This window comes from Canis lupus, chromosome 32 (genome assembly GCF_003254725.2).
Source record: "Canis lupus dingo isolate Sandy chromosome 32, ASM325472v2, whole genome shotgun sequence".
In the NCBI taxonomy this organism is placed as follows: Eukaryota; Metazoa; Chordata; class Mammalia; order Carnivora; family Canidae; genus Canis; species Canis lupus.
The window spans coordinates 195,273-217,833 of record NC_064274.1 but is presented as its reverse complement, the minus strand read 5'-3'; the positions used below and the strand labels follow the sequence as shown (position 1 = coordinate 217,833).

Below are 22,561 nucleotides of genomic sequence, written 5' to 3'. Positions count from 1 at the left end.
GGGCCTGGCGGGGAGGACCGCCCCCTTGCCGCTCGGGGGCCGACGCCTGCGCCCAGCGCCGGCCGGAGCCGCGCAGGTTCACAGACGCCGGGGCCTGCGCACCTTGCGAGCCGGGCGCAGGTGTCCTCGCACGCAGCTCCTTTCGCTGCAGGCCTTGGCCCTAACCGGCGTGTTGTGCCTGCCGCGGACGCGTTCGGACCTGGGCTGTCTCTCTGGAGACTGTACCCAGCATTGGGCCGAGTGAGGGCGTTGCCTAGGCGACTGCAGCATGCGGCCCGCGGCCCTGAGTGGGAGCCTGCGGCGGGCGGAGGCCGATCTGCCTCCCTGCCTGCTCCGCCTGGGACCCGCGACCGTGTCCACTAAAGGAACCGCACCGCTCCGGGGTCGCTAGTTGGCCGGCCAGCGTTTTTTACACCTGCGAGACAGATGCATTTCGCCTCACGTTTGTTTCCAAGTTGACGATCTTTGGGCCTTCCGAGGTGAGAGGTTTTTAAAGAAACAGTAGGTATATTTTTAAGAAGCTTCGACTATTTCGTTCTTTGATCTGTGATAGGTTTCAGTGTTTGTTTGTGTTTAACGAAATACAGTATTAGCATTATTTTTATTATATGATTGTTGGTATTAGAACCATATGCTTACATGGCACACGTCCAGAAATACCGCATTGCCAATTGGCAAGGCATTTTTTTTTAGGTTTTATTACCCTTTATTACACACAGGAGTAGAAGGCATGAAAGATTGTAGTTTATGCGTAACTTTCAGGAAACCAGTGGCTTTTGAAGCTGCGATACTTCCAAGGTATTCGTGGGCAGCGCCGCTTGAGAAAACAGGCGTGTTCCATGTCCTGTGGCTGAATGTGTAGTTGGTTTCCAGAATAAGCTTGGAGTGGCCAACCTGCTTAATGTCAGCTTGTCAGATATGCTTCAGAATATCTTAGACATGCTTAAGTTTTGTTCACTTTGCATTTTCAAATATTGAGGACACCAACTGCAAAATGTTTAAAAACGATCCAGGTTATAGGGTCCAGCTATTTTTGTTCTTGGCACGGTAAACCTAAAGTCTAATCCTTAATGAAATATGCTGTCTTAATGGACGGGGAAAAAAGTCCAGGAAAGCCAAGATAGAATTACATCGAGGATTTCTTTTTCAAACAGACATTTTATTTAAAATAGTTAAAAATGTCAAATGGAAGTTAGTATGTCAAATATGTGCAAAGTTAACATTGTGGACACTGCTCTGTAAACAGTTTATAGAACCTACTATCAAAGCTATTTCAAACATGAAATAATTCTGATCTTCCATGTATATCTATGCATATATATATATATATAATAAAACCCTAAATTATTAAGGTAAACTGATGAAAATGTATACACACTGGATTATCAGTTTGCTAGAACAAAAAGCGTATTTGTTTTGTCTTTGTTATCAGTGTACTAATAGGGAAGCAAATAAAACATCACAATTCACAATCTGGGTAAATTAGTTTTAGATTGCCATAAGGACACAAATAATGGACAGATGACTTTCTATGTTTTATGAATGAGTATTTTTATATTTTTAGGCTAAAAAAATCAGCTATGAATCATCATTTGAATATATAGTTACTGAAAGATTATTTTTTTTCTCCCAAAACTTTTAGAACCATATTGGGATTAGGATAAATATTTTTTATTCTTTGCTTCTGGAATTTAATTTCAAAATCAGACTTAAGTAAATTTAACTTTGGAGTTGTTTATTAGCCTTTTTTTTAAAGATTTTATTTATTTATTCACAAAAGACACACACACACAGAGGCAGAGACCTAGTTAGAGGGAGAAGCAGGCTCCCTGCAAAGAGCCAGATGCGGGATCCCAGGATCACTCCCTGAGCTGAAGGCAGATCCTCAACCACTGAGCCACCCAGCCTTCCCTGGCCTTTTTTTTTTTTTTTTTTAGGATTTTATTTATTTGTTTGACAGAGAGAGAGCTCAAGCAGGGGTTGCAGCAGAGATAGAGCAGCAGGCTCTCTGCTGAGCAGGGAGCCCAATGTGGGACTCAGTCCCAAGACTCTGGGATCATGACCCAAAGCAAAGGTAGATGCTTAACTGACTGAGCTACCCACATGCCCCATGGAGTTGGTTTTGTTTGTTTGTATTGTTTTTAAGATTTTATTTATGTATTCATGAGAGACACAGAGAGAGAGGCAAAGACACTAGCAGAGGGAGAAGCAGGCTCCCTCTGGGGAGCCTGATGTGGAACTTGATCCCTGAACTCCAGGATCACACCCTGAGCCCAAAGCAGAGTTTAACCACTGAGCCATCCCGGCATCCTTTTTTTTCCCCCCTTGTATTCCATAACTGGGACTATCCAACAGCTGATTTTACGGGTGGAAAAACAGAGATGAGAGGTGGACCTAGGAAGGGGACCATTTGGAGCTATGGTAGCAAGCTAAGGAAATCTCTTTTCTATTTTTTAAAAAATTTTAAAAGATTTTTATTTATTTATGGAGACACAGGCAGAGGGAGAAGCAAGATGCATGCAGGGAGCCAGATGTGGGACTCAGTCCCCGGAGTCTAGGATCATGCCCTGAGCCAGAGGCGAACACTCAACCACTGAGCCACCCAAGTGTCCCCGTGGAGTTATCAGTGTGTGTGTTTTTTTTTTTAAGATTTGATTTATTTATTAATGAGAGACACAGAGAGAGAGAAAGAGAGGCAGAGACACAGGCAGAGGGAGAAGCAGGCTCCACTCAGGGAGCCCAAGGTGGGACTCGATCCCGGGTCTCCAGCAGGATCATGCTCTGGGCTGAAGGCGGCGCTAAACTGCTGAGCCACCGGGTTGCCCTGTTTAGTTTTTATATTCCATGACAATCAAGACTTGTGAATTAAAATCTATCTGTATTTGAACTGAAGTTTTTTTCTATACCAAAATATGTAGTGGAATGATTGCTGGTCCTTCATCAGTCATTACTAGTATTGCTCTTAGCCAAAAAAATGTCAGATAATGAGATATCAAAGAATTCTAAACACAAAATTCAGGTTACACTCCATTTACACTGCATAATCATTAAAAGGATTTTTGAAATATTGTATTTGGTACTACTAAAATTTAATTTTTAAACAATTTGGTTATAAACTGTGATGTCATTGTTATTTTGTAAGTTCAATATGGGAATTTAATTACTATCGTAAGAGAAGTAAAGAAAAATAGTTTATCAAAGTTTCTTACTGTTAACTTGGTAAGTAAGTGATCATTTTGTGAACAAATATTTTTCCCAACTGAGTAGAAAGTGCATAAAAATTTTCAATTTTGCTTTTTTTTAGATTTATCTATTTATTTGAGAGAAAGAGAGAAAGTATAGGTGAGAGGAGGGGCAGAGGGAGGGAACCACCCTCCCCCCACCCCTCACTCTGAGCCTGACTTTGGAGCTCAGTCCCACAACCCATGAGATCATGACCTGAGTGGAAACTAAGAGTCCATTGCTTAACCAACTAAGCAACTCACACGCCCCTCAACCTCACTTTTATTTTTTAAAAAAAGATTTTATTTATTTGAGAGAGAGAGCGAATGAGAGAGAGAGCACAAGCTGGGCGAGGGGCAGAGGGAGAAGCAACTTCCCCAGGGAGCAGGGAGACCAATGTGGGGCTCAATCCTGGGAGTTGGGATCATGACCTGAGAGAAGGCAGTTGCTCAACCGATTGAGCCACTCAGGTGCCCCTCAACTTTGCTTTTTAAAATCTGATGTAAATAAATAAATAAATTTGGTCTTCACTAAAACCAAACTCACTGGGGCCCCTGGCTGGCTCAGTTGGTAGGATGAGTGACTCTGATCTCCGGACTGTGAGTGGGAGTCCCACTTGGGTGCGGAGATTACTTAACAATAAAATCTTAAAAAACAAAATAAAACTCATTTGTGCTTTTTCACCTCTGAGTGAAAAGAAATTGTGTTTTTCTAAAGTAAGCTATAATTGCTGTTTATGATAGTTCAAGCATTGTTCTATCTGTATCAAAAATATATAGAAAAAATATGTAGAATTTCATTAACATGGCGTCTAATAATTTAAATTTAATGGCTTTAATTCTTGTCTATTATGAAATGTCTATATGAAATAATCTGAAAACATAGCTTAGATGTGGAAATAGTAAGAAATAGTGAGTCAGAACAGAACAGCCATTGACACAGTGACTACTCTAATATGGAAAACAAGTGGGGAAGAATTAATTTACTGGAAAGGTGGAGGAAATTAATATACTCAACATTATTAACTCTATGTTTTGGCTCCCACAGCAAGAAGAATTCCTACTGTTTTTGAATCAAAATGGAAAAATATGAGAACCTAGGATTGGTTGGAGAAGGGAGCTATGGGATGGTGATGAAGTGTAGGAATAAAGATAGTGGAAGAATTGTGGCCATCAAGAAGTTCTTAGAAAGTGATGATGACAAAATGGTTAAAAAAATTGCTATGCGAGAAATCAAGTTACTAAAGGTGAGTAAGTATCAATATTGAGTTAAAAAATTAGTTGTTTCTTGATCAAGATTACATTTTTAGAGAAAAATTACTGTTTTTACATTAATTTCCATACCAAGATTTAAGATATAAATGTTTTGGCAATAAACAAATAAAATTATTGTATATGCATATTCAGTTTATCCTATGACTGTAAACATGATTTTTAAAGTATTTGTTGCTTCTTTCTGTATCTATCTGCCTATCTATCTATTGATCTGTCGATCAATACATTATCTATCATCTGCGTTGGGGGTCCTAAGGACCACTCCATCATCTGTGACTCAATATGAGGACTCAAGCACTCATCATTTAGTTGTACTCATGGCTGTGATTTATTATAGTGAAAGGATATAAAGCAAAATCAGCAAAGGAAAAAGGCACATGGGGTAAATTCCAGAGAAAACTAGTCACACTGGTTTCCAAGAATCCTCTTCCAGTGGAGTCCCACTGGACACACTTATTTTTTTACCAAAATGAGCTGTGACAACATATGTGAAATATTGTTAACCAAGGAAATTCAGTAGATTCAGTGTCCAGGGTTTTTACTGGGGGATGTTCATGTAGACACCCTCTGCCTGGCTCATACCAAAATTCCAGAATCCCAGAAGGAATACAGATATTCACCATAAACAACATTTTTTTAAAAATTTTTATTTATTTATGATAGTCACAGAGAGAGAGACAGAGGCAGAGCCACAGGCAGAGGGAGAAGCAGGCTCCATGCACTGGGAGCCCAACGTGGGATTCGATCCCAGGTCTCCAGGATCGCGCCCTGGGCCAAAGGCAGGCGCCAAACCGCTGCGCCACCCAGGGATCCCAACAACATTTTTTTTTTTTTTTGCACATTGAGCCATTTTATCAGTTCTGGAAATGAAGGGAACTTTCATGAAATCCAAGTTCCCAAGTGCCAACCAAGAGCTCACTTTGCAAGCAAACCTTTGTGAATCTCAGGCCCGCTATGTGATCTCTCTCTAATCAGTCTCACCAAAAGTTTATCAATTTTATTTATCTTTAGAAAGAATCAATGTTTGATCTTCTCTATTTTGTATTTCTTTTAAAATTTAATTTAAATTCAGTTTAATTAACATATAGTGTGTTACTAGTTTCAGAAGTAGAATTTAGTGATTCATTAGTTGCATATAACACCCAGTGCTCATCACATCACATGCCCTCCTTAGTTCTCATCATCCACTTACCCCATCCTCTCACCCACCTCCCCTCTAGCAGCCCTCAGTTTGTTTCCTATAGTTAAGAGTCTCTTATGGTTTCTCTTCCACTCTGTTTTTGTCTTATTTTATCTTCCTTTCCCCGTGTTCATCTGTTTTGTTTCTTAAATTCCACATATGCATGAAATCATATGATATTTGTCTTTCTCTGATTTATTTCATTTAACATGATACCTTCTAGTTCCATCCATGTCGTTGCAAATGGTAAGATTTCATTCTTTTTGATGGTTGACTAATATTCCATTATATATTTATCCACATCTTCTTTATCCATCTGTCAGTAGACATCTGGGCTCTTTCTATAGTTTGGCTATCATGGATATTGCTGGTATAAATGTTGGGGTACAGGTGCCCCTTCAAATCACTATGTTTGTATCATTTGGATAAATACCTAGTAGTGTAATTGCTGGGTCATCAGGTAGCTCTATTTTTTACTTTTTTTTTTTTTAATTTTATTTATTTATTTGAGAGAGAGCACACACAAGCAGAGGGAGCTGTAGAGGGATCCTGGGATCATGACCTGAGCTGAAGGCAGATATTTAACTGACTGAGCTACCCAAGTGCCCCTATTTTAAACTTTTTGAGGAATCTCTATACTATCTTCCAGAGTGGCTGCACCAGTTTGCATTCCCACCAACAGTGTAAGAGGGTTCTCCTTTCTCCGCATCCTTGCTCACATCTATTATTTCCTGAGTTGTTAATTTTAGCCATTCTGACTGGTGTGAGGTGGTATCTCATTGTGGTTTTGATTTGTATTTTCTTTTTTTTTTTTTTAATTTGTATTTTCCTGATGCCAAGTGATGTTGAACATTTTTTCATGTGCCTGTTGACCATTTGTATGTCTTCTTCGAGCTTTGCACAGTGGGAGTATCGTAGCCACAGGTTTATCCAAGGCATGACTATTGCTATTGTATGTCTTCTTCGGAGAAATGTCTGCTCATATCTTCTTCCCATTTCTTGACTGAATTTTTTGTTTTTTGGATGTTGAGTTTGATAAGTTCTTTATAGATTTTAGATACTAGCCCTCTATCTTATAAGACATTTGCAAATATTTTCTCCTATTCTGTAGGTTTTCTTTTAGTTTTGTTGACTATTTCCTCTGCCATGCAAAAGCTTTTTATCTTGATGAAGTCCCAATAGTTCATTTTTGCTTTTGTTTTTCCTTGACTTTTTTGTTTTAAAGATTTTTTTATTTATTTATTTATTTATTTATTTATTTATTTATTTATTTATTTATTTATTTATGAGAGACACACAGAGAGAGAGGCAGAGACACAGGAAGAGGGAGAAGCAGGCTTCCTGCAGGGAGCCCGATGTAGGACTCAATCCTAGGACCCCAGGATCATGACCTGAGCTAAAGGGAGATGTTGAACTACTGAGCCACCCAAGTGCCCCCTCCCTTACCTTTGAAGATGTGTCTAGCAAGAAGTTGCTGCAGCCGAGGTCAAAGAGGTTTTCTGCCTATGTTTCCCTCTGGGATTTGGATAGATTCCTGTCTCACATTTAGGTCTTTCATACATTTTGAGTTTATTTTAATGTATGGTGTAAGAAAGTGGCCCAGTTTCATTCTTCTGCATGTGGCTGTCTTAATTTTCCCAGCACCATTTGTTGAATAATGTCTTTTTTCCCATTGAATATTTTTTCCTGCTTTGTCAAAGATTAGTTGACCATAGAGTTGAGAGCTCATTTCTGGGTTCTCTATTCTGTCCCATTAATCTATGTGTCTGTTTTTGTGCCAGTACCACACTGTCTTGATGATCACAGCTTTGTAATACAGCTTGAAGTCAGGCATTGTGATGCCTCCAACTTTGGTTTTCTTTGTCAACATTTCTTTGGCTATTTGGGGTCTTTTCTAGGTTCCATACAAATTTTAGGGTTATTTGTTCTAGTTTTGTGAAAAATGTTGATGGTATTTTGATAGGGGTTGTATGTGAGGGTGATCTGGTTGTGACATCTGTCACCCCATTGATCACAAGGGTTGGCTTGGATGATCTGGCTGGCTAAGTTGGTGTCCCAGTTCCTCCCTTATGGCTCGATGTGTGTCCCTCCTGAAGCTGTACACTCAAACTAAGAGGACCACCTTCCTGGATAGAGGAGGATCATTCTTTGGTCAAGAGGATATGAGTAGCTATGCTCTCTTGCCAGAACCTACAAACAAGCTCTCAAGGTCTTGTCTTGTCTTTTCTTTTCTTTCTTTTCTTTCTTTCTTTCTTTCTTTCTTTCTTTCTTTCTTTCTTTCTTTCTTTCTCTCTCTCTCTCTCTCTCTCTCTCTTTCTTTCCCTTTCTTTCTTTCTTTCTTTCTTTCTTTCTTTCTTTCATGTAAATTCTACACTCAATGTGGAGCTTGAACTCATGTCTGTAAGATCGAGAGTTACAAGCTTTACTGACAGAGCCAGCCAGATGCCCCTATATTTCTTTTCTTAAAAATATTTTTATTTATTTATTTATTTATTTATTTGAGAGAGAGAGAGTGAGTGAACAAGCAGAGCAGGGTGGTGGATGGAGGGCAGAGGGAGAAGCAGGCTCTCTGCTCAGGCTCCATCCTCTATCCAGGTCACAACTATCCTAATTTTTTAAAAAGATTTTACTTATTTATTTGAGAGAGAGAGAGAGAAGTGGGGCTCAATCCTAGGACCCTTGGATCATGACCTGAGCCAAAGGCAGCCAATCAACTGACTGAGCCACCTGGTGCCCCAAATTTCCTTAATTTTTAAATATGTGGAAATTTTCTAGGTTTCCCTCCCCTGCTATTTACTTTTGCTATAATTTCTTGTAATCTGAATATATACTATGTGACATTTTATTCCTTTCAAATATTTTGATACTTTCTCTTTTGGTTCAGAGTGTAAGTCAATGAAAAAAAATTCCTTGGGATACCTGGGGTGGCTCTGTTTGAGTGTCTGCCTTTGGCCCAGGGCATGATCCTGGAGTTCTGGAATCAAGTCCCAGCATCATGCTCCCTGCCTGGAGCCTGCTTCTCCCTCTGCCTGTGTCTCTGCCTCTCTCTCTGTGTCTATCATAAATTAAAAAAAAATTCCTTGTGTGCTTGAAAAGTATTCTATTAAGTAAAGTTTGTTTAATTGTGTTATTTAAATCTTCTAAATTATTACTGATTTTTTGGAATGCTTTTTCTATCTAGTACTGAGAAGAAATATGTTAAAATCTTCCTCTGAGATTATTGATTTGTCTGTATTTTATTGTAGTTCATTTAATGTTTAACTTTATAAACAGAAAAGTTATTAGTACATTACATTTAGAATTATTATAGATTCATGTTGAATCAAATGTTTTATCATCATGAAATAACTTGTTAATGTTTTGTCTTAAAGTCTGTTTTGTCTGAAACTAATAATGGTACACTAGTTTAATTTTGTTTAGTGTTGGCATAGTATATCTTTTTATACATTTTTACTTTCAAGGTTTCTCAATTCTTGCTTGGATGAGTCTCTTGTAAACATTATATGGTTACATTTTGCTTTTTATCCTGTTTGACAAACTTTGCCTTTTAATTGGAATATTTAGTCTATTTACACATAATGTAATTTCTAGTATATTTCAATATAAATTTACCACCTTAATATGTGCCATTTGTCTTACTGCTTTTGTATTTCTTTTTTCTTTTTTTAAAATTTTATTTATTTATTTGAGAGAGAGAGAAAGAAAGAGAGCACAAGCAGGGGGAGGGGTACAGGGAGAGAGAGAAGCAGACTCCCAGCTAAGCAGGGAGCCTAATGTGGGGCTCGATCCCAGGACCCGGAGATCATGACCTGAGCTGAAGGTGGACACTAAACAGAGCCACTCAGGTGCCCCATGTATTTCTTTTTCTTTTCTTTCTTTGGATTAATTGTATTTATCATTTCTTTATTTCCCTCTAATAATTTGAAAATTATACACCATATTTCTCATTTTTTAGTGGTTAACATAGAATAATGTTGAAGTCCAACATTATTCAATACTTGTATTCTTCTAGGTAATATAAATCCTTACAATACTTACAATCTCTGGGGCAGCCCCGGTGGCCCAGCGGTTTAGCACCGCCTAGCCCAGGATGTGATCCTGGAGACCCAGGATCAAGTCCCATGTTGGGCTCCCTGCATGGAGCCTGCTTCTCTCTCTGCCTGTGCCTCTGCCTCTCTCGCTCTGTGTGTGTGTGTGTCTCATGAATAAATAAATAAAATCTTAAAAAAAAATACTTATCTCTGGTATTCTCTTCCATCTTATATGTGGACACTGTCAAATATTAACTCTTACATATTTTTTAAACATCACAAGACAATTATTATTTACTGTTCATTGAGGTTTATATTTACCTATAACTTTCTTTTTTTTTTTTTTTTTTTTTTTTTTTTTTTACTTTTTTTTTTTTTACGGAGTGAGGTTATTTTTTTTTGTTTTTTTTTGTTTTTTTTTTTTTAAATTTATTTATGATAGTCACAGAGAGAGAGGTAGAGACACAGGCAGAGGGAGAAGCAGGCTCCATGCACCGGGAGCCCGACGTGGGATTCGATCCCGGGTCTCCAGGATCGCGCCCTGGGCCAAAGGCAGGCGCTAAACCGCTGCGCCACCCAGGGATCCCTACCTATAACTTTCTTTGTTCTCCCTTTTCTTCTGCATCCCTGGCCATTTATCTGGGATCTCTTTTCTTCTTGGTGTATATTATTTATGATTTCCTTCTGTGAGGATCTACTGTAGACAAAATATTTCAATTTTAGTTTGCATAAAAGTGTCTTTTTTGCTGTCATCCCTGAAAGATATTTTTATTGTGCATGGAATTTTAGGTTGGCAGTTATTTTCTTTCAGTAAGTGAAAGTGACATTGTTTTCCTCCAGCTTCCATTGTGGCTCTCAGGAAGTCAGGTGTCAGTCCAATTGGCTGCTCTTTTTTCTTTTTTTTAAGATTTTTATTTATTTATTCGAGAGAGAGAGAGAGAGAGGCAGAGATGCAGGCAGAGGGAGAAGCAGGCTCCATGCAGGGAGCCTGATGTGGGGCTCGATCCCAGGACTCCAGGATTACTCCCCAAGCTGAAGGCAGACACTTGACCGCTGAGCCACCCATGCGCCCCAAGCTATCCTAATTTTAACCCACATAAGTTAGTTTTGTTTTCTGGCTACTTAAAATTTGGAAAGCAAACGTGCATAGAACCACCACCAGGTCAACAAATAAAACACTATCAACAACCCCTTTCTTGTCCTATCCCAGTCACTCTAGCCTTCTCCTTTAAGATAAACACTGTCCTGACTTGCATGTTTATTGTTTCCATGATTCTCCCACACACACATTTACTAAATAAACATGCATTATTAACCACTATAGTTTAATTTTAGTTATTATTTTCATAAAAGCTTTCTTTTCACTCTCTTAATGTTATCTTTTACTCAACAGTAGTTGTTAATTTCAGTGTAGTCAAATTTTAAATATTTTCTTTAATGGTTGGTGCCATTTATATCTACTTAAGAAGTATTTTATTACTTAGAGATTAAAGTATCCTTCTATACTATCATTTAGAAAATTAATAGCTTTGGTTTTTGTATTTATATTTCAATAAATCTAGAATGGATCTTAATTATGGTGTATGGCACAGTCAAGTCTTATTTTTCCTTTACTGGAAAAATATCTTTTTCAATATCTTTTCCAGTAAAGGAAAAATAAGTAAAGTAAATTAGATGTCCAGTTGTTCCAGAAACAGTGATTGAATATACCATCTTTTCTCCATTGCTCTGAATTCCTCATTTGCCATGTTTCTTTTTTTTTTCTTTTTTTTTTTTTTAATTTATTTATGATAGTCACACATACGTGGGGGGAGGGCAGAGACACAGGCAGAGGGAGAAGCAAGCTCCATGCACCGGGAGCCCGACGTGGGATTTGATCCTGGGTCTCCAGGATCGTGCCCTGGGCCAAAGGCAGGCGCTAAACCGCTGCGCCACCCAGGGATCCCTGCCATATGTTCTTATATGTAGTGGTGGCTTTTCTACTCTTTATTCTGTTCCATTGGTCTATTTGTCTAAGTTTGTGCCAGTATCTCACAGTCATATTCACTCTAGTGAATCACTACAGATATATGTGATATCCCTGCTATGTATTTTAATTCTATATAGAGTTAAATCCCTCCCCAAAATTGTTCAGTCAGTATTTATTAGGATATATTTAATATTTACCCTTCCCATTACTCATCAACCATTCTTACATTTCTGAGCTTCTGTCTAGAATCATTTCCCTTGTATTTAAAACATATCTTTTATTTTCTTTAAAGCAGATCCACTGGTAAGAAATGTCCGTTTTTGTTTGTCTGAAAAACGTCCTTATTTTAGTTTGTGTTTAAAAGATTGTTTCCACCAGATATAGAATTCTAAATTGGCAGTTCATTAAATTCAGTGTGTTCAAGATATCATTCCACTGTTCCTCTGGTTTTCATTCCTTCTATTGAAATGTCAGATATTTCTTAGTATGTTTTTTTATTCTTTTGGATGCATTAAGGTTTTCTCTTTGATTTGATTTTCAGCAATTTTACAATAGTGTGGTTTGATATGGTTTTTTTGGTATTTATTTGTTTTGAATTTTTGTCTCTTGTATCTGTAAAATGTCATTTGTCCCTTGTAGAAGATTCCTAGCTATTATTGTTTCATGTATTCCTACTGTCTTATTCTCTCTTCCCCATTTAAGAATTCAGTTTCAGGGCACCTTGGTGGCTCAGTCCATTGAGCAGAAGACAGTCTGCCTTCCACGGGGCTCATGATCCTGGGGTCCTGCTCAGCGGGGAGCCTGCTTCTCTCTCAGTGCCCTGCCCACCCCCGCTCCCACCATGCTCTCACACTCTTGCTCTCAAATAAATAAATACAGTCTAAAAAAAAAAAAAGAATTCAGTTTCATATATTAGACCTCTCCCCATTGTCTTATTCTTTGTTTTTCAACCTTTCATTTTTCCCTGCTTCATTCTAGATGTTTTCTTCTGACTAATCCTCCAATTCAGTAATTCTGTTTCAACTATTTTCAATCTACTTTTTTAAAAAAGATTTTATTTATCTATTCATGAAAGACACAGAGAGAGAGAGGCAGAGACATGGGCAGAGGGAGAAGCAGCCTTCCCGTGGGGAGCCTGATGCGGGACTTGATCCCAGGACCCCAGTATCACGACCTGAGCCAAAGGCTCAACCACTGAGCCACCCAGGTGCCCCCCAATCTACTTTTATACTTAAGCATTGATTTCTTGATTAAAAATATATTTTAATTCTAATTTAAAATAGAATTTTTAATATATTTTTTAAAATATATTTTTAATTTTTAATTGGATTTTTTTTCCATTGGATTTTTAAAATAGTTTCCAGTTTGCTGCCAAAACTCTTTATTGTGCTTTCTTGACTATTTAGTCTTTTCTATAGTCTGTATCTAGTACCTAATTATCTGGATCTCTCATATTTTTATTTCTATTGTTTTTTTGTTTCATTTGTTTTTTTATTAAATTAACTTCTGGATATGCCTATATTAATTTTTAAATTTGTACACATAGCTTGAGTCTCGGGATGAGATCGGTTCCCCTGAGAGGAGTAACATTTGCTTCTATTGAGGCTCTTCAGGGCACTCCAGGAAACTTAACATTGTACCATCATCTTAATCTAATTTGAAGAATTTACATTATTTGAATTTGAATTGTAGTCCATGAGAATGCCTATTTATTATTCAGCCTTATAGTTTGTGGACTTTTAGGACCAACCCAAAGTGAAAGGATCTCATCAGGCTGTACCCCTTCTTTTTACCTTGATGGGCCCCGGACACCAATCACTATTATGTTAAGCCCCAAGATTGTCAAAAGTGCCGCTCAAACTCTTAATCTTCTCTCTGAATTGGTATGTGTCTAGGTTTCAAAACAAAACAAAACAAACAAAACAAAACAACACAACTCTAATTGCTTAGCTCACTGCCCTGGGTCTCTGTCTTCAAGATCCTAGTCTAGGGGCAGCTGGGTGGCTCAGTGGTTGAGTATCTGCCTTTGGCTCAGGTCATGATCCCAGGGTCCTGGGATCGAGTCCACATTGGGCTCCCTTCATGGAGCCTGCTTCTCCCTCTGCTTGTGTCTCTGCCTCTCTCTGTGTGTCTTTCATGAATAAATAAATGAGATCTTAAAAAAAAAAAAAAAAAGATCCTAATCTAGATATGCTTTACTATCTTATTTCTCTTGTCCCTTAGAATAGTGGTTTTATATTTTTGTTCTGAGTAATATTTTTATGTTACTTGTACCGAGTATGAGAGTTGTTATAAATTATGTAGTCTATTGTTATTGTAACAGAAATTATTATACTTTTCTGGTCTAAAATTTTTATTTGGTTCTAAATCTGCTCTATCACTTTTTCTGATTTCAAGTTCCCTCAAAAAATTTTAAGTAAGCTCTATACTCAACCTGGAAATCAAGAATTGCATTTGTCCAACTTCTTAAGAATTCTCAATAGGAGAGTTGGTGTATTACCCACTCCTACCAAATATTGTCATTGACTTAAAAATAAAAGCACAAAGAAAGAGTTAGAGGGAAAGAGAAAGGTGGAACTCATAACTGATATTTTCATTTTAGAAGTGTATTGTTTAATCTCCATATATTTTAGAATTTCCCAGGTATCTTTTTGTTATTGATTCCTAGTTTATTTTTTTTTTTTTTTTTTTTTTTTAATTTTTATTTATTTATGATAGTCACAGAGAGAGAGAGAGGCACAGAGACACAGGCAGAGGGAGAAGCAGGCTCCATGCACCGGGAGCCCGATGTGGGATTTGATCCCGGGTCTCCAGGATCGCGCCCTGGGCCAAAGGCAGGCGCCAAACCGCTGCGCCACCCAGGGATCCCCCTAGTTTATTTTTTTAAAGATTTTATTTATTTATTCATGAGAGACACAGAGGAAGAGAGGCAGAGACACAGGCAGAGGGAGAAGCAGGCCTCCTGCAAGGAGCCTGATGTGGAACTTGATCCCAGACCCCAGGATCATGCCCTGAGCCAAAGGCAGATGCTCAACTGCTGAGCTACCCAGGAGCTCCTGATTTCTAGTTTAATTCCATTATGGCACAAGAGCAAAGACTGTATGATTTCTATTATTTTAAATTTGTTAAGATGTGTTTTGTGGCCTACAGTGTGGCCTGTCTTGGTGAACGTTCCATTTGAACTTGAAAAATACATGAATTCTGCTGTTGGATAATCTATAGATATGTAGATTATGTCAATTATATGAAGTTGGTTGATGGTGTCGGTGGTGTTGTTGAATTCAACTTTGTGTCCTTACTGATTCTCTACCTGTTGGGTCTATTTCTGAGAGGAATGGTTGATGTTTCCAACTATGATAGTGGATTTGTTTATTTCTCCCTGCAGTTCTATCAGTTTTTATAGTTTCTATCAGTTTCATATAGTTTGATGTTCTGTTGTTAGGCACATACATATTAAGAATTGTTATGTCTCTTTGGGGAATAGACACCCTTTTCATTATGTAATACCCTTTTTATCTTTGATAACCTTTCTTACTTGGTAGTTTGGCTTATTCTGGAATTAATATGACTGCTCTTGCTTTATTTTGATTAGTGTGGTGTATTTTCTTCACCCATTTAATTTAGCTTATTTATTTAAAGATTTTCTTTTATTTATTTTTAAAAGAATTTATTTATTTATTTATTTATTTATTTATTTGAGACACAGAGAGAGAGAGAGAGAGAGAGAGGCAGATACACAGGCAGAGGGAGAAGCAGGCTCCTCACAGGGAGCCCGATATGGGACTTGATCCCGGGACTAGGATCACACCTTGAGCTAAAGGCAGATGCTCAACTGCTGAGTCACCCAGGCATCCCTAAAGATTTTATTTTTAAGTAATCTCTGCACCCACCATGATGCTCAGACTCATAACCCTGAGATCAACCATTGCAAACTCTACTGACTGAGTCAGCCAGGTGCCCCTCCATCCATTTACTTTTAATTTATACATAATGTGTATTTCTTGTAGGTTACTTATAGTAAGGTGTGTTTTGATCTGTTCTGATATTGTGTGTCTTTTAATTGGTACATTTAGGTCATTGACATTCAAACTGACTATTGATATAGCTGAGTTACTATCTACCATATTTGTTACTATTTTCAATTTGTTGCCCTTGTTCTGTATTTGTCTCCTATTCTTTTACTGCCTTTTGTGGGTGTAATTGAGCATTTAATATGATTCCATTTTTTCCTTCCTTTCTTAGCGTATCAGTTATCATTCTTTTTAAACTTTTTTTTTAAGTGTTACCCTACAATTTGCAACATACATTTACAACTAATCCGAATCCATTTTCGGATAACACCGTACCGCTTCATTACTCATATGAGTAATGTATAATAATAAAGTAATCCTAATTCCTTCATCCTGTCTTTTGTATCATTGCTGCCATTCATCTCACTTATATATAAGCATACCTAAGCATATACATACATAAGATATATTCATAAGCATATATAGTCAAATACATTGTTGCTATTGTAATTTTGAACAAACTGTTATGTCAATTAAGAATAAGAAAAATAAAGTTTTTATTTTACCTTTACTTAATCCTTTGATGCTTTTCCTTTCTCTATATAGATCAGATTTTCTGGCCTATATTTTTTCCTTCTCTCTATAAAGAATTTCTTTTTTTAAAATTTTTTATTTATTATTTATGATAGTCACACAGAGAGAGAGAGAGAGGCAGAGACACAGGCAGAGGGAGAAGCAGGCTCCATGCACCGGGAGCCTGACGTGGGATTCGATCCCGGGTCTCCAGGATCGCGCCCTGGGCCAAAGGCAGGCGCCAGATCGCTGCGCCACCCAGGGATCCCTCTATAAAGAATTTCTTTTAACATTTCTTGCAAGGCAGGTCCACTGGCAACACATTTCCCCAATTTATGTTTGTCTCTGAAATTCTATTTTTCCTTTACCTTTGAAGGATTATTTTTCAGTATACAGAAATCTAGATTGGTGGTTTTTTTTTCCTATCACTACTTTAAATATTTCACTGCACTCTTGTTGCTTGCGTGGTTTCTGAGGAGAAGTTGGATGTAATTCTTTGTTTCTGCATAAGTAAGATGCTTCTGTCCTCTGGCTTCTTTCAGTATTTTTTTCATCATCTTTTATTTTCTATATTTTGAAAATGATATGCTAACATTTGTTTGTTTGTTTTTTCTCTTGCATTTATCCTGCTTGGTGTTCTCTGAGCTTCCTGGATCTGTGATATAGTATCTGACATTAATTTTGAGGAAATTGTCTATCGTTACTGTTTCAAATATTTCCTTTGTTTCTTTCTCTCTTTCTTCTCCTTCTGGTACTCTCATTACATGTATGTTATACCATTTATAGTTGTCTCGAAGTCTTTGGATAGTCTTTTTTTTTTTTTTTCCTTATTCTTCCCTTTTTGGTTTTTGAGAATTCTATTGACATATCCTCTAGCTTAGAGATTCTTTCCTGAGGTGTGTCTACTCTATGAATAAACCCATCAGAGACATTCTTCATTTTGTTAGTGTTTTTTACCTCCAGCATTTCTTTTTGGCTCTTTCTTAGGATTTTCATCTCTGGTTCCATCTCCATCTGTTATTGCATGCTGTCGACTTTCCTCATTACAGCCCTTAGCATAGTAATTATAGTTGCTTTAAATTCCTGCATCCCTGCCATGTCTGGTTTCAATGCTTGTTCTGTGTCTTTAAGTTGTTTTTTTGCCTTTTGATATATCTTGTAATATTTTCTTGATAGCTGGGCATGATGCCCTGGATAATAGGAACTGCTGTAAATAGGCTTTAGTAACCTGGAGTTGAGGTGTGGGGGAGGGGAAGAGCTTTATAGTACTATGATAGGTGTCAGTCTTTTAGTCTACTTATACTTCTGGAGAGTGAACTTTGAAAGGGTTTCTCATTTTTTCCTCCCTGCTTAGGTGGGACAGGATGGCTGGAGTAGGATGAAGTTGGATATTTCTCTTTCCCAGGCCAGTTAGATAATACCACAGCTGCTTAGACACTGCTCAACTAGTTTTTGCTGATGGTAGGCCTTGTTAAGAACAGAGCTCTGGCATGTTTCAGAATGGCTCCCTCTTCTTCCTCCTATGGAAGGGGGAAGAGAGTTTTCTCCAAAATTTCCTTGGGGATCTGGCTGAGCTCCTGGAGATAAATCTCACAATATTGTGGGGCCCCTCTGAGACTGGGTTCTTCTGGAGTTTTTGAACTTTTAGATTTGTCCACACTGAGCATCCAGTAATTTGTCAATTACGGTTCAGATTTTCCTGCCTTGGCATTGGTTCCTGCAAAGGTTTTCACTTGTGAGTCTGCTCCAGTTAAAATACTGTAACTTAAAAACAACCACTAACCAACAGCAAAGGAGGCTTTCCCAAATGATGCAACCACATACAAAACAGCCAACCAGATAATTTCCTCACTTTGCTTCCACATCTGCTCTATGAAAGCCTTTTCTTTAGCTTCTACCATTAGAGTGTTCCACACTTCTTTCAGTTTGATAATGCCCTGTGTAAATTGGTGTTTGATCAAATAATCCCACATAAATTTTAATGTGCTTCAGTTTATCTTTTAACACACTAATGCATATTTTATTTATTTATCTACTTGATTTTTGAAAAGGTAACACATAAATATGCTATAAAATTTGAATGGCTTTCCCTGCCACCTTTGCATGTTGGCTATTTAGCTATACCCTCTGTATCCATCAGAGGGATTTTATTCATATACAAAAATATGGATGTATATGGAGCAGTATGTGCGTGTATGTCAAATCGCAACACTCTACACACTGAGCTTCCTCTTACTTTTTTCACTTAATATATCTTAGTGATTATTGTGTATCAGTGGACATAAAACTTCTTTTTTCTTTTTAATTGCTGCAGTTTATTTCATTGTATGGATACACCTTAATTCACTTAACCAGTGATATATTTGGAAAGTGCTTTGTGATTCAATCTGCAATCTTTTATTTTAATAGATGAGTTTAGCCCATTTACAGTTATGATGTAACAGACAAGTACCGTCTAATTATCATTTTTTCCCCTTTAAGAGTCATTATGGCTTAGTGGTTAAGAGTAAGAAATCTAAATATTTTACATTCAAATTAGCTGCAAGTCTGGATGTGCTTACATGGCATACATTCTGGACATGAAGGATAACTAAAGAAAAATGAAATGTTTTCAGGAAAAGACAGAGGGCACAGTGACTAGGTTCTAATTCTGCCTTTGACAATTACTGCTATGTGATCATGGACAAGTTACTTAATCTCTGTGTGCTTTGGTTTCCTCCCCTATAAAACAAAATAATAATGGTACCTATTTCATAGGTTTTTATGATTGAATAGTGTCTGGAACATAGTAAGGAGTATATAAATATTTGTTATTAGTATTTATAATATACTGTTTTAGTTCACCTTTAAAAATATTTTCTATATAATCTTTGAATTATTTTTAAAATATTGATTAGTTTCCTTTGGTAATTTAGACAGGTTTTATATTTTACTATTTGTTACCTTTATAACTACAGCATTTGCAATATACTTAATCCTTTGTAAAGTAATTATTATGTTTCTATTTCCTTTTCTCTCCACTTACCTGATTTTTTTCTTTTATTATTTTTTTAACTCATCTGATTTTCGAAGACATCTTATTTATCTTACTGTTTACCATTAAACCTTTAATTATGTCTTATAATTTAAAATTTCAGGTTGAAAATATAATTCTGACCCACTGACAAGGAAATCAGCATATATACACTTTTGTTTGTATCTTATTTCTTCAAAATTTGTTAGTAATATCATTAGTGCCTGTTAGGTTTTAAATATTCACTTTCTGTTTTGTGACCATGATGCCAACATTTGTCTAAGACTTAGTCCCACACTAATGGATTCACTGTTCATCTTCAAAATGTTTTGCTGTCATCTTTTACTTGAATGGCAATTTTGTTGGGTATAAATTTCCTAGATCTCTCTTTGATTGAAGGTTTTCAGGGCTGTGTTCTAGTGGTTTCTTTCCCTTTCATCACGGCAACATTTTCAGATGAATGTTCATCTACCATTTCTGTTTCCTTCTCCGTCTTTCCTCCTTTCTTAAAGTATCTTTGAATAGATCCAAGATTGGTTTCTTTTTGATTATTTCTTATCTTGTAACAAAGTGAGCCCTTCCTGGACTAGCTATTTATAGAAGGTTCATTTGGGGGACAAGCTGTGATCTTGTTCCAGTCTAGCAGAAATCCACCATGGTTCACAGTGATGTTCCTTACAATGCAAGCTTGATTTGTGGGATTGACTTCTGTTATCCTTGCATTTGCTGGTTTGCTCACAATGAGTTATTTTGCCTTACATTTGGCCTTACCAAGAGATTGCTTCCAGCAAATGAGTTTCTGTGTGATTATTCAGGCCTCCCTTCCCTGCTGTTCCTTGGTACCATTCAGTTCTAGGGTTGCTTTCACTGACAGCCCATGAATCTTGTTCCTACTAATCAAAGAAGGAGTTTTTTGTTTTTGTTTTTCCTTTTTGGGTTATGTCACCAATTTTGGATTACTCTGCTCTACCAGCTTTTTAACCACAGGCTCTTGGTATCTTCCTAAACTTCTGTTTGACCTTGACTACATTTGTCAGTCTCACCTCATTTGCTGTAGTGGGGGTCATAGATCCTGCTTAGTTTTATCAAAGATAGAGCCTTTTCTTGGTTTTATTGTATTCTCTGAGAGGAGAATTGGGCAGTATGGTCTTTTAACTATAATTGAAAGACCAGAATATGTATGTATAAATATATATATATATATATATATATATATATATTCAAAATACATATTTATATGTATAAATATAAAAAATATATTTTAAAGATTTTGTTTATTTATTCATGAGAAACACACACACACACAGAGGCAGAGACAGAAGTAGAGGGAGAAGCAGGCTCCATGCAGGGATCCCGATGTGGGACTTGATCCCAGGACCGCAGGATTATGCCCTGAGCCAAAGGCAAGCGCTCAACCCCTGAGCCACCCAGGCGTCCCACACTAAGATTTTATATTGTGACTTATTGCTAAATAATTTGATGTTGTAAAAATGATTTTGCATTTTTTTTTTACAACAGCAACTGAGGCATGAAAATCTGGTGAATCTGTTGGAAGTGTGTAAGAAAAAAAAACGATGGTACCTAGTCTTTGAATTTGTTGACCATACAATTCTTGATGACTTGGAGCTCTTTCCCAATGGACTAGACTACCAACTGGTTCAAAAGTATTTGTTTCAGATTATTAATGGAATTGGATTTTGTCACAGTCACAATGTAAGTGTTTAGTTTAAATAACTATTTTGCCAACAATTAACTTACCAGATATCATCACTTAATGAGACACTTGCCTGAAGTTTGGACCAGTCAAATAATTGAATGAACCACGTTACTTTGATATTTGCCAATTTTCATGTTTCATCATAATGTGGTCTTTCCTCCAACATTTTATTATAAAAATTTTAGTTGATACTGAAAAATGAAAGAGTGTACATGAATAGAGTGTACATGAATACCCACACAACTACCACATGAATTCTTTACCTGTTAACATTTTACTGTATTTGCTATATGACATTTATTCATGTAGTCATTCATTTATCTACCCATTAACCTGTGTTATTTATTTATGCATAAGTTGCAGACATCAGTACACTCCAACTTTAAATACTTCAGCTATGCATATTAAATTATTTGTTTGCCTCTTTTTTTAAAAGATTTTATTTGTTTGAGAGAGAGAGTAAGCCAGCGAGAGAGCACACAAGCTGGGGCAGTAGCAGAGAGAGGGAAAAGCAGACTCCCCACTGAGTAGGGAGCCTGATGCAGGGCTTATTCCCAGGACCCTGGGATCATGACCCAAGCGGAAACTGAGCCACCAGGAGCCCATGTTTTTTGTTTTTTAGGTGACATTTGCTAAGTGAAAAGCACAATTTTTTTTTTTTTTTTAAATTTATGATAGTCACAGAGAGAGAGAGAGAGGCAGAGACACAGGCAGAGGGAGAAGCAGGCTCCATGCACCGGGAGCCCAATGTGGGATTCGATCCCCGGTCTCCAGGATCGCACCCTGGGCCAAAGGCAGGCGCCAAACCGCTGCACCACCCAGGGATCCTAAGCACAAATTTTAAGTTCAGATTCTCTTGCCTAGTTGTGAAATATGAAAATCCCTGCTTTTACTCTGTTGTCTATCACAATGATTTTATATCCTTTGAGAATCATATAAAAGCACCTGTAGGTGAAATGACACTTGTAAGTATAAAATAAATAACTCAACACATTGATTCTGCCCAGTTTGTTTTTTTAAGGTTTTATTTGTTTATTCATGAGAGACACAGAGAGAGGGAGATGCAGGCAGATGGAGAAGTAGGCTCTGTGCAGGGAGCCCCATGTGATACGCAATCCTGGGGCCGGGATCCACGATTACGCCCTGAGCTGAAGGCAGGCGCCAAACCACTGAGCCAGCCAGACACCCTGATTCTGCCAGTTTTATGAAATATATTTATTTTTATTTTTTTAATTTTTTTTTAATTTTTATTTATTTATGATAGTCACAGAGAGAGAGAGAGAGAGAGGCAGAGACACAGGCAGAGGGAGAAGCAGGCTCCATGCACCGGGACCCGATGTGGGATTCGATCCCGGGTCTCCAGGATCGCGCCCTGGGCCAAAGGCAGACGCCAAACCACTGCGCCACCCAGGGATCCCCTGAAATATATTTTTTAAAGACTTTATTTATTTGGCAGATAGAGTCAGAGAGCAGGGGGAATGGCAGAGGGAGAGGGAGAAGCAGACTTCCTGCTGAGCAGAGCCTGATGCTGGGCTTGATCTCAGGACCCTGGATCATGACCTGAGCTGAAGG

At 37.6% G+C, this 22,561-nt stretch overlaps 1 protein-coding gene across 3 annotated transcripts in view; it reads left to right on the top strand.

Moving 5' to 3' along the window:
* Positions 1-9: 9 nt before the first annotated feature.
* CDKL2 (cyclin dependent kinase like 2) overlaps positions 10-22,561 on the top strand; it is a 49,357-nt gene continuing 26,805 nt past the window's right edge. For 2 of the 3 annotated variants that reach the window (XR_004811251.2, XM_049105041.1), the window contains exons 1-3: positions 20-479; positions 4,270-4,468; positions 20,791-20,985. Coding sequence is in view for 2 of the 3 variants with exons in the window: in XM_049105041.1 (XP_048960998.1) it covers positions 4,301-4,468; positions 20,791-20,985 (363 nt within the window). In the remaining variant the exon portion in view is untranslated. Of the gene's footprint in view, positions 480-4,269; positions 4,469-20,790; positions 20,986-22,561 lie in introns of all 3 variants that reach the window. The other variant, XM_025427900.3, reaches the window with a different exon arrangement.